Raw genomic sequence first — 13388 nt, 5'->3', positions numbered from 1 at the left:
TGTATCCTGTATGTAACATGTGTCCATCAGACTTCACTGTATCCTGCGTGTAACATGTGTCCGTCAGACCTCACTGTATCCTGTGTGTAACATGTGTCCTGTCCATCAGACCTCACTGTATCCTGTATGTAACATGTGTCCATCAGACCTCACTGTATCCTGTGTGTAACATGTGTCCTGTCCGTCAGACCTCACTGTATCCTGTATGTAACATGTGTCCATCAGACTTCACTGTATCCTGTGTGTGTAACATGTGTCCTGTCCGTCAGACCTCACTGTATCCTGTATGTAACATGTGTCCATCAGACCTCACTGTATCCTGTATGTAACATGTGTCCTGTCCATCAGACCTCACTGTATCCTGTGTGTAACATGTGTCCATCAGACCTCACTGTATCCTGTATGTAACATGTGTCCTGTCCATCAGACCTCACTGTATCCTGTGTGTAACATGTGTCCTGTCCATCAGACTTCACTGTATCCTGTGTGTAACATGTGTCCGTCAGACCTCACTGTATCCTGTGTGTAACATGTGTCCGTCAGACCTCACTGTATCCTGTGTGTAACATGTGTCCATCAGACCTCACTGTATCCTGTGTGTAACATGTGTCCATCAGACCTCACTGTATCCTGTGTGTAACATGTGTCCGTCAGACCTCACTGTATCCTGTGTGTAACATGTGTCCATCAGACCTCACTGTATCCTGTGTGTAACATGTGTCCTGTCCATCAGACTTCACTGTATCCTGCATGTAACATGTGTCCATCAGACCTCACTGTATCCTGTGTGTAACATGTGTCCTGTCCATCAGACCTCACTGTATCCTGTGTGTAACATGTGTCCTGTCCGTCAGACCTCACTGTATCCTGTATGTAACATGTGTCCATCAGACTTCACTGTATCCTGCGTGTAACATGTGTCCGTCAGACCTCACTGTATCCTGTGTGTAACATGTGTCCTGTCCATCAGACCTCACTGTATCCTGTATGTAACATGTGTCCATCAGACCTCACTGTATCCTGTGTGTAACATGTGTCCTGTCCGTCAGACCTCACTGTATCCTGTATGTAACATGTGTCCATCAGACTTCACTGTATCCTGTGTGTGTAACATGTGTCCTGTCCGTCAGACCTCACTGTATCCTGTATGTAACATGTGTCCATCAGACTTCACTGTATCCTGTGTGTAACATGTGTCCATCAGACCTCACTGTATCCTGTGTGTAACATGTGTCCTGTCCGTCAGACCTCACTGTATCCTGTATGTAACATGTGTCCATCAGACCTCACTGTATCCTGTATGTAACATGTGTCCATCAGACTTCACTGTATCCTGTGTGTAACATGTGTCCATCAGACCTCACTGTATCCTGTATGTAACATGTGTCCATCAGACCTCACTGTATCCTGTGTGTAACATGTGTCCTGTCCGTCAGACCTCACTGTATCCTGTGTGTAACATGTGTCCTGTCCATCAGACCTCACTGTATCCTGTGTGTAACATGTGTCCATCAGACCTCACTGTATCCTGTGTGTAACATGTGTCCTGTCCATCAGACCTCACTGTATCCTGTATGTAACATGTGTCCATCAGACTTCACTGTATCCTGCGTGTAACATGTGTCCGTCAGACCTCACTGTATCCTGTGTGTAACATGTGTCCTGTCCATCAGACCTCACTGTATCCTGTATGTAACATGTGTCCATCAGACCTCACTGTATCCTGTGTGTAACATGTGTCCTGTCCGTCAGACCTCACTGTATCCTGTATGTAACATGTGTCCATCAGACTTCACTGTATCCTGTGTGTGTAACATGTGTCCTGTCCGTCAGACCTCACTGTATCCTGTATGTAACATGTGTCCATCAGACCTCACTGTATCCTGTATGTAACATGTGTCCTGTCCATCAGACCTCACTGTATCCTGTGTGTAACATGTGTCCATCAGACCTCACTGTATCCTGTATGTAACATGTGTCCTGTCCATCAGACCTCACTGTATCCTGTGTGTAACATGTGTCCTGTCCATCAGACTTCACTGTATCCTGTGTGTAACATGTGTCCGTCAGACCTCACTGTATCCTGTGTGTAACATGTGTCCGTCAGACCTCACTGTATCCTGTGTGTAACATGTGTCCGTCAGACCTCACTGTATCCTGTGTGTAACATGTGTCCATCAGACCTCACTGTATCCTGTGTGTAACATGTGTCCATCAGACCTCACTGTATCCTGTGTGTAACATGTGTCCGTCAGACCTCACTGTATCCTGTGTGTAACATGTGTCCATCAGACCTCACTGTATCCTGTGTGTAACATGTGTCCTGTCCATCAGACTTCACTGTATCCTGCATGTAACATGTGTCCATCAGACCTCACTGTATCCTGTGTGTAACATGTGTCCATCAGACCTCACTGTATCCTGTATGTAACATGTGTCCATCAGACCTCACTGTATCCTGTATGTAACATGTGTCCTGTCCATCAGACCTCACTGTATCCTGTGTGTAACATGTGTCCTGTCCGTCAGACCTCACTGTATCCTGTGTGTAACATGTGTCCGTCAGACCTCACTGTATCCTGTGTGTAACATGTGTCCGTCAGACCTCACTGTATCCTGTGTGTAACATGTGTCCGTCAGACCTCACTGTATCCTGTATGTAACATGTGTCCTGTCCATCAGACCTCACTGTATCCTGTGTGTAACATGTGTCCGTCAGACCTCACTGTATCCTGTGTGTAACATGTGTCCATCAGACCTCACTGTATCCTGTGTGTAACATGTGTCCGTCAGACCTCACTGTATCCTGTGTGTAACATGTGTCCGTCAGACCTCACTGTATCCTGTGTGTAACATGTGTCCATCAGACCTCACTGTATCCTGTGTGTAACATGTGTCCGTCAGACCTCACTGTATCCTGTGTGTAACATGTGTCCGTCAGACCTCACTGTATCCTGTATGTAACATGTGTCCTGTCCATCAGACCTCACTGTATCCTGTGTGTAACATGTGTCCGTCAGACCTCACTGTATCCTGTGTGTAACATGTGTCCATCAGACCTCACTGTATCCTGTGTGTAACATGTGTCCATCAGACCTCACTGTATCCTGTGTGTAACATGTGTCCGTCAGACCTCACTGTATCCTGTGTGTAACGTGTCCGTCAGACCTCACTGTATCCTGTGTGTAACATGTGTCCGTCAGACCTCACTGTATCCTGTGTGTAACGTGTCCGTCAGACCTCACTGTATCCTGTGTGTAACATGTGTCCGTCAGACCTCACTGTATCCTGTGTGTAACATGTGTCCTGTCCATCAGACCTCACTGTATCCTGTGTGTAACATGTGTCCATCAGACCTCACTGTATCCTGTATGTAACATGTGTCCATCAGACCTCACTGTATCCTGTGTGTAACATGTGTCCCGTCCGTCAGACCTCACTGTATCCTGTATGTAACATGTGTCCATCAGACCTCACTGTATCCTGTATGTAACATGTGTCCATCAGACCTCACTGTATCCTGTATGTAACATGTGTCCATCAGACCTCACTGTATTCTGTGTGTAACATGTGTCCTGTCCGTCAGACCTCACTGTATCCTGTGTGTAACATGTGTCCATCAGACCTCACTGTATCCTGTGTGTAACATGTGTCCATCAGACCTCACTGTATCCTGTGTGTAACATGTGTCCATCAGACCTCACTGTATCCTGTATGTAACATGTGTCCATCAGACTTCACTGTATCCTGTGTGTAACATGTGTCCATCAGACCTCACTGTATCCTGTGTGTAACATGTGTCCTGTCCATCAGACCTCACTGTATCCTGTATGTAACATGTGTCCATCAGACTTCACTGTATCCTGCGTGTAACATGTGTCCGTCAGACCTCACTGTATCCTGTGTGTAACATGTGTCCTGTCCATCAGACCTCACTGTATCCTGTATGTAACATGTGTCCATCAGACCTCACTGTATCCTGTGTGTAACATGTGTCCTGTCCGTCAGACCTCACTGTATCCTGTATGTAACATGTGTCCATCAGACTTCACTGTATCCTGTGTGTGTAACATGTGTCCTGTCCGTCAGACCTCACTGTATCCTGTATGTAACATGTGTCCATCAGACCTCACTGTATCCTGTATGTAACATGTGTCCTGTCCATCAGACCTCACTGTATCCTGTGTGTAACATGTGTCCATCAGACCTCACTGTATCCTGTATGTAACATGTGTCCTGTCCATCAGACCTCACTGTATCCTGTGTGTAACATGTGTCCTGTCCATCAGACTTCACTGTATCCTGTGTGTAACATGTGTCCGTCAGACCTCACTGTATCCTGTGTGTAACATGTGTCCGTCAGACCTCACTGTATCCTGTGTGTAACATGTGTCCGTCAGACCTCACTGTATCCTGTGTGTAACATGTGTCCATCAGACCTCACTGTATCCTGTGTGTAACATGTGTCCATCAGACCTCACTGTATCCTGTGTGTAACATGTGTCCGTCAGACCTCACTGTATCCTGTGTGTAACATGTGTCCATCAGACCTCACTGTATCCTGTGTGTAACATGTGTCCTGTCCATCAGACTTCACTGTATCCTGCATGTAACATGTGTCCATCAGACCTCACTGTATCCTGTGTGTAACATGTGTCCGTCAGACCTCACTGTATCCTGTGTGTAACGTGTCCGTCAGACCTCACTGTATCCTGTGTGTAACATGTGTCCGTCAGACCTCACTGTATCCTGTGTGTAACGTGTCCGTCAGACCTCACTGTATCCTGTGTGTAACATGTGTCCGTCAGACCTCACTGTATCCTGTGTGTAACATGTGTCCTGTCCATCAGACCTCACTGTATCCTGTGTGTAACATGTGTCCATCAGACCTCACTGTATCCTGTATGTAACATGTGTCCATCAGACCTCACTGTATCCTGTGTGTAACATGTGTCCCGTCCGTCAGACCTCACTGTATCCTGTATGTAACATGTGTCCATCAGACCTCACTGTATCCTGTATGTAACATGTGTCCATCAGACCTCACTGTATCCTGTATGTAACATGTGTCCATCAGACCTCACTGTATTCTGTGTGTAACATGTGTCCTGTCCGTCAGACCTCACTGTATCCTGTGTGTAACATGTGTCCATCAGACCTCACTGTATCCTGTGTGTAACATGTGTCCATCAGACCTCACTGTATCCTGTGTGTAACATGTGTCCATCAGACCTCACTGTATCCTGTATGTAACATGTGTCCATCAGACTTCACTGTATCCTGTGTGTAACATGTGTCCATCAGACCTCACTGTATCCTGTGTGTAACATGTGTCCTGTCCATCAGACCTCACTGTATCCTGTATGTAACATGTGTCCATCAGACTTCACTGTATCCTGCGTGTAACATGTGTCCGTCAGACCTCACTGTATCCTGTGTGTAACATGTGTCCTGTCCATCAGACCTCACTGTATCCTGTATGTAACATGTGTCCATCAGACCTCACTGTATCCTGTGTGTAACATGTGTCCTGTCCGTCAGACCTCACTGTATCCTGTATGTAACATGTGTCCATCAGACTTCACTGTATCCTGTGTGTGTAACATGTGTCCTGTCCGTCAGACCTCACTGTATCCTGTATGTAACATGTGTCCATCAGACCTCACTGTATCCTGTATGTAACATGTGTCCTGTCCATCAGACCTCACTGTATCCTGTGTGTAACATGTGTCCATCAGACCTCACTGTATCCTGTATGTAACATGTGTCCTGTCCATCAGACCTCACTGTATCCTGTGTGTAACATGTGTCCTGTCCATCAGACTTCACTGTATCCTGTGTGTAACATGTGTCCGTCAGACCTCACTGTATCCTGTGTGTAACATGTGTCCGTCAGACCTCACTGTATCCTGTGTGTAACATGTGTCCATCAGACCTCACTGTATCCTGTGTGTAACATGTGTCCATCAGACCTCACTGTATCCTGTGTGTAACATGTGTCCGTCAGACCTCACTGTATCCTGTGTGTAACATGTGTCCATCAGACCTCACTGTATCCTGTGTGTAACATGTGTCCTGTCCATCAGACTTCACTGTATCCTGCATGTAACATGTGTCCATCAGACCTCACTGTATCCTGTGTGTAACATGTGTCCTGTCCATCAGACCTCACTGTATCCTGTGTGTAACATGTGTCCTGTCCGTCAGACCTCACTGTATCCTGTATGTAACATGTGTCCATCAGACTTCACTGTATCCTGCGTGTAACATGTGTCCGTCAGACCTCACTGTATCCTGTGTGTAACATGTGTCCTGTCCATCAGACCTCACTGTATCCTGTATGTAACATGTGTCCATCAGACCTCACTGTATCCTGTGTGTAACATGTGTCCTGTCCGTCAGACCTCACTGTATCCTGTATGTAACATGTGTCCATCAGACTTCACTGTATCCTGTGTGTGTAACATGTGTCCTGTCCGTCAGACCTCACTGTATCCTGTATGTAACATGTGTCCATCAGACTTCACTGTATCCTGTGTGTAACATGTGTCCATCAGACCTCACTGTATCCTGTGTGTAACATGTGTCCTGTCCGTCAGACCTCACTGTATCCTGTATGTAACATGTGTCCATCAGACCTCACTGTATCCTGTATGTAACATGTGTCCATCAGACTTCACTGTATCCTGTGTGTAACATGTGTCCATCAGACCTCACTGTATCCTGTGTGTAACATGTGTCCTGTCCATCAGACCTCACTGTATCCTGTGTGTAACATGTGTCCATCAGACCTCACTGTATCCTGTGTGTAACATGTGTCCATCAGACCTCACTGTATCCTGTGTGTAACATGTGTCCTGTCCATCAGACTTCACTGTATCCTGTGTGTAACATGTGTCCGTCAGACCTCACTGTATCCTGTGTGTAACATGTGTCCGTCAGACCTCACTGTATCCTGTGTGTAACATGTGTCCATCAGACCTCACTGTATCCTGTGTGTAACATGTGTCCTGTCCGTCAGACCTCACTGTATCCTGTATGTAACATGTGTCCATCAGACTTCACTGTATCCTGCGTGTAACATGTGTCCGTCAGACCTCACTGTATCCTGTGTGTAACATGTGTCCTGTCCATCAGACCTCACTGTATCCTGTATGTAACATGTGTCCATCAGACCTCACTGTATCCTGTGTGTAACATGTGTCCTGTCCGTCAGACCTCACTGTATCCTGTATGTAACATGTGTCCATCAGACTTCACTGTATCCTGTGTGTGTAACATGTGTCCTGTCCGTCAGACCTCACTGTATCCTGTATGTAACATGTGTCCATCAGACCTCACTGTATCCTGTATGTAACATGTGTCCTGTCCATCAGACCTCACTGTATCCTGTGTGTAACATGTGTCCATCAGACCTCACTGTATCCTGTATGTAACATGTGTCCTGTCCATCAGACCTCACTGTATCCTGTGTGTAACATGTGTCCTGTCCATCAGACTTCACTGTATCCTGTGTGTAACATGTGTCCGTCAGACCTCACTGTATCCTGTGTGTAACATGTGTCCGTCAGACCTCACTGTATCCTGTGTGTAACATGTGTCCATCAGACCTCACTGTATCCTGTGTGTAACATGTGTCCATCAGACCTCACTGTATCCTGTGTGTAACATGTGTCCGTCAGACCTCACTGTATCCTGTGTGTAACATGTGTCCATCAGACCTCACTGTATCCTGTGTGTAACATGTGTCCTGTCCATCAGACTTCACTGTATCCTGCATGTAACATGTGTCCATCAGACCTCACTGTATCCTGTGTGTAACATGTGTCCTGTCCATCAGACCTCACTGTATCCTGTGTGTAACATGTGTCCTGTCCGTCAGACCTCACTGTATCCTGTATGTAACATGTGTCCATCAGACTTCACTGTATCCTGCGTGTAACATGTGTCCGTCAGACCTCACTGTATCCTGTGTGTAACATGTGTCCTGTCCATCAGACCTCACTGTATCCTGTATGTAACATGTGTCCATCAGACCTCACTGTATCCTGTGTGTAACATGTGTCCTGTCCGTCAGACCTCACTGTATCCTGTATGTAACATGTGTCCATCAGACTTCACTGTATCCTGTGTGTGTAACATGTGTCCTGTCCGTCAGACCTCACTGTATCCTGTATGTAACATGTGTCCATCAGACTTCACTGTATCCTGTGTGTAACATGTGTCCATCAGACCTCACTGTATCCTGTGTGTAACATGTGTCCTGTCCGTCAGACCTCACTGTATCCTGTATGTAACATGTGTCCATCAGACCTCACTGTATCCTGTATGTAACATGTGTCCATCAGACTTCACTGTATCCTGTGTGTAACATGTGTCCATCAGACCTCACTGTATCCTGTGTGTAACATGTGTCCTGTCCATCAGACCTCACTGTATCCTGTGTGTAACATGTGTCCATCAGACCTCACTGTATCCTGTGTGTAACATGTGTCCATCAGACCTCACTGTATCCTGTGTGTAACATGTGTCCTGTCCATCAGACTTCACTGTATCCTGTGTGTAACATGTGTCCGTCAGACCTCACTGTATCCTGTGTGTAACATGTGTCCGTCAGACCTCACTGTATCCTGTGTGTAACATGTGTCCATCAGACCTCACTGTATCCTGTGTGTAACATGTGTCCTGTCCGTCAGACCTCACTGCTGTCTGTTCCTGAGTTTGTTACCTGGAAGATCCTCTTCTCTCCTTTGTGCTTGATGTACTCTTTGGGCAGGAACTCTTTCAGACTGAGGAGGAAACAGACCAGTGACAATCACACAACAGAAACAGAAACATCCAATAATAATAAGGGATGTAACCATGGAAACCAGCTCTCACTCTAAGAATCCAGGCTTGTGCTTGGACTCGTTGTGGTCTCCAAACTGGATCTGACACTGATAACCTGCAAAGTCACAGGCCTTATCGAAGGAGACGGGGTGAGAGCCGTTCAGGATGTCGTCACGGGCCTAAACACAGACACACACACACACACACACACACACACACACACACACACACACACACACACACACACACACACACGGATCAATCTTCAGGGAATCATGAACATCATTAGATTGGATTCTGATTGTCTGGTGTGTGTATACCTGTACGTAGAGCAGGTGTGTGCGTATACCTGTATGTAGAGCAGGTGTGTGCGTATACCTGTATGTAGAGCAGGTGTGTGCGTATACCTGTACGTAGAGCAGGTGTGTGCGTATACCTGTACGTAGAGCAGGTTGAGCTGCACCGGGTCTCTGGAGTCGACGTTCTGGTCGGAGTAGAAGAACTTCCTCCGGAGCAGCAGCATCTCCGTCTCTTCCACGCCCTGCTCCCTCAGCGTCCGCCCGTGGTCCAGCCAGTTTACTGAGAGAGAAAGGTCTTCATATAAGGTGCTTTTATAAAGATAAACTCACCTGAGTGTGTGTGTGTGTGTGTGTGAGTGTCTTACGCTCATCGTCCGTGTGCAGCTTCTGCTTCAGCTTCTCCATCTTCTTGTCGTCTCTCAGCAGAGTTTTGTCTCTCTTCAGCGTCCCTGTCGTCTCCTCCTTCTTCTCCTCCACAATGTCCCGCACCAACGAGTACTCGTCATAGTTCGTGATACCTGACACACACACACACACACACACACACACAGGTTACTCTATAGCAGATATACTGAGGGCAGGTGAAAGTGGGAGGGGCTCATGACAGGACCGACCTATCCTGGCACAGATGGTCATCAGCATGTCACTGACGATCTTGGAGTCGTCCACCATGACGGTCTTCACTGTGCCGTCCAACATCCTGATCTTCAGAGGCCTCTGCTTCTTCTTGTAGTCCAAGGTGTCCTGATACAGAGAGACAGACAGACAGACAGGCAGACAGGCAGACAGACAGACGGGCAGAGAGACAGACAGGCAGGCAGAGAGACAGGATAAACGTGAGGAGCTTGAACTAAGTATAGACTAGTATAGATGTAATTTACTGTGTACATGATGCATTCATTGTGATGCTAAAACATATATGTGTGTACAGTGTGTGTGTGTGTGTGTGTGTGAGTGTGTGTGTGTGTGTGTGTGTGTGTGTGTAGCGACTCACTCCGTTCCTCAGCATGTAGTAGTCCAGAGCCTTCCCCGCCTCCAGCCAGATCCCTTTCTTTGGGTCTTCATCAGACAGAAACAGACCATAGTCGTTGGCTGCAGAGAGAGAAGGTGTGACGGATAAGGGATACGAACAGTGGAGGGACATGAACAGTGGAGGGACACGAACAGTGGAGGGACACGAACAGTGGAGGGACACGAACAGTGGAGGGACACGAACAGTGGAGGGATACGAACAGTGGAGGGACACGAACAGTGGAGGGATACGAACAGTGGAGGGACACGAACAGTGGAGGGATACGAACAGTGGAGGGATACGAACAGTGGAGGGACACGAACAGTGGAGGGATACGAACAGTGGAGGGATACGAACAGTGGAGGGACATGAACAGTGGAGGAACATGAACAGTGGAGGGATACGAACAGTGGAGGGACATGAACAGTGGAGGGACACGAACAGTGGAGGGACACGAACAGTGGAGGGATACGAACAGTGGAGGGACACGAACAGTGGAGGGATACGAACAGTGGAGGGACACGAACAGTGGAGGGATACGAACAGTGGAGGGACACGAACAGTGGAGGAACACGAACAGTGGAGGAACACGAACAGTGGAGGGATACGAACAGTGGAGGGACATGAACAGTGGAGGGACATGAACAGTGGAGGGATACGAACAGTGGAGGGACATGAACAGTGGAGGGATACGAACAGTGGAGGGACACGAACAGTGGAGGGATACGAACAGTGGAGGGACACGAACAGTGGAGGGATACGAACAGTGGAGGGACACGAACAGTGGAGGAACACGAACAGTGGAGGGATACGAACAGTGGAGGGACATGAACAGTGGAGGGACACGAACAGTGGAGGGACACGAACAGTGGAGGGATACGAACAGTGGAGGAACATGAACAGTGGAGGGATACGAACAGTGGAGGGATACGAACAGTGGAGGGACACGAACAGTGGAGGAACACGAACAGTGGAGGGACATGAACAGTGGAGGGACACGAACAGTGGAGGGATACGAACAGTGGAGGGACATGAACAGTGGAGGGATACGAACAGGGGAGGAACATGAACAGTGGAGGGACATGAACAGTGGAGGGATATGAACAGTGGAGGAACATGAACAGTGGAGGGACACGAACAGTGGAGGGATACGAACAGTGGAGGGACATGAACAGTGGAGGGACATGAACAGTGGAGGGATACGAACAGTGGAGGGACATGAACAGTGGAGGGACATGAACAGTGGAGGGATACGAACAGTGGAGGAACATGAACAGTGGAGGAACATGAACAGTGGAGGGACATGAACAGTGGAGGAACATGAACAGTGGAGGGATACGAACAGTGGAGGGACATGAACAGTGGAGGGACATGAACAGTGGAGGGATACGAACAGTGGAGGGACATGAACAGTGGAGGGACATGAACAGTGGAGGGACATGAACAGTGGAGGAACATGAACAGTGGAGGGATACGAACAGTGGAGGGACATGAACAGTGGAGGGACATGAACAGTGGAGGGATACGAACAGTGGAGGGACATGAACAGTGGAGGGATACGAACAGTGGAGGAACATGAACAGTGAAGGGACATGAACAGTGGAGGGATACGAACAGTGGAGGGACATGAACAGTGGAGGGATACGAACAGTGGAGGGACATGAACAGTGGAGGGATACGAACAGTGGAGGAACATGAACAGTGGAGGGATACGAACAGTGGAGGGACATGAACAGTGGAGGGACATGAACAGTGGAGGGATACGAACAGTGGAGGGACATGAACAGTGGAGGGACATGAACAGTGGAGGGACACGAACAGTGGAGGGATATTAACAGTGGAGGGTTGATTGAAGAACAGTCGCGCTGCTGCACTGGTCTCACCTCTGCATTCCTGAAAACATCCCCCACCTCCAAATTACAGTGTACGAAGGTGTGTGTGTGTGTGTGTGTGTGTGTGTACTGACGCTGTCCGAGCTGAGCCTCTGGGACTCTCTCCCTGATGATCCTGCAGGCGTCGTACACCATGGTGGAGGGCTCGAACTGCATCGTCTTCACCACATTCCCTACGCCGATCTTCAGCGACAACGCCACCATGATTCCTGCTCCACACCGACGCCCAACACACACCTGAGGCGTAGATTCATAATAAAGAGTCAAGATATACAGGACTGTGCAAAAGGTTTAGGCAGGTGTGAAAAAATGCTGTAAACTAAGAATGTTTTCAAAAATATAAATAATAATTGTTTATTTTTATCAATTTACAAAATGATCAGTGAGAGAACAAAAGAAAAATCTAAATCAAATCAATATCTGGTGTTACTACCCTTTGCTTTCAAACCAGCATCAGTTCTTACAGGTACACCTGCACACAGTCAGGGATGTTGTAGGATTATAGTCAGGTGTATGTTCAACCAATGATACCAAACAGGTGCTAATGATCATCAGTTCAACATGTAGGTTGAACCCATCTACTGTCCGGAGAGCGCTACAATAATGAGTGTCTGCAGCCAACAGTGAAGCATGCTGGAGGTTCCTTGCAGGTTTGGGGCTGCATTCCTGCAAATGGAGTCGGAGATTTGGTCAGGATTAATGGTGTCCTCAATGCTGAGAAATACAGGCAGATACTTATCCATCATGCACTACCATCAGGGAGGCGTATGATTGGCCCCACATGTATTCTGCAGCAGGACAACGACCCCAAACATACAGCCAGTGTCATTAAGAACTATCTTCAGCGTGAAGAAGAACAAGAAGTCCTGGAGCTGATGGTATGGCCCCCACAGAGCCCTGATCTCAACATCATGGAGTCTGTCTGGGATTACATGAAGAGACAGAAGGATCTGAGGAAGCCTACATCCACAGAAGATCTGTGGTTAGTTCTCCAACATGTTTGGAACAACCTACCAGCCGAGTTCCTTCAGAAACTGTGTGCAAGTGTACTGAGAAGAACTGATGCTGTTTAGAAGGCAAAGGGTGGTCACACCAGATATTGATCTGATTTAGATTTCTCTTCTGTTCATTCACTGCATTTTGTTCATCGATGGAAAGAAACTATGAACACTTCCATGTTTGAAAGCATTCTGAGTTTACAGCATTTTTAACACCTGCCTAAAACTGTTGACTAAAACTGCACTAACTGCTCGGCACAGATGGCCAACACACCTAAACAGGGATATACTGTATGTACGTGTCAGTAAAAATAGATACATGGTTTACTGCACAGCCCTGTGTCACCTACAGTTCACC

At 47.5% G+C, this 13388-nt stretch overlaps 1 protein-coding gene across 3 annotated transcripts in view; it reads right to left on the bottom strand.

The window, feature by feature from the left end:
• tln1 (talin 1) overlaps positions 1–13388 on the bottom strand; it is a 70315-nt gene that overhangs the window by 44155 nt on the left and 12772 nt on the right. For all 3 annotated transcript variants that reach the window (XM_069682193.1, XM_069682194.1, XM_069682192.1), the window contains exons 3-9: positions 12107–12269; positions 10123–10220; positions 9743–9872; positions 9494–9646; positions 9266–9408; positions 8881–9008; positions 8729–8789 (exon numbers count right to left, since the gene is read on the bottom strand). In XM_069682193.1, the coding sequence (XP_069538294.1) occupies positions 8729–8789; positions 8881–9008; positions 9266–9408; positions 9494–9646; positions 9743–9872; positions 10123–10220; positions 12107–12236 (843 nt within the window). In that variant the 5' untranslated portion in view covers positions 12237–12269. The remainder of the gene's footprint in view (positions 1–8728; positions 8790–8880; positions 9009–9265; positions 9409–9493; positions 9647–9742; positions 9873–10122; positions 10221–12106; positions 12270–13388) is intronic.

Source organism: Semicossyphus pulcher, unplaced genomic scaffold (genome assembly GCF_022749685.1).
Source record: "Semicossyphus pulcher isolate SPU_LCO1_2020_fin unplaced genomic scaffold, fSemPul1.0.p SCAF_52, whole genome shotgun sequence".
In the NCBI taxonomy this organism is placed as follows: domain Eukaryota; kingdom Metazoa; phylum Chordata; class Actinopteri; order Labriformes; family Labridae; genus Semicossyphus; species Semicossyphus pulcher.
This window is presented reverse-complemented; position numbering and strand designations above follow the sequence as displayed.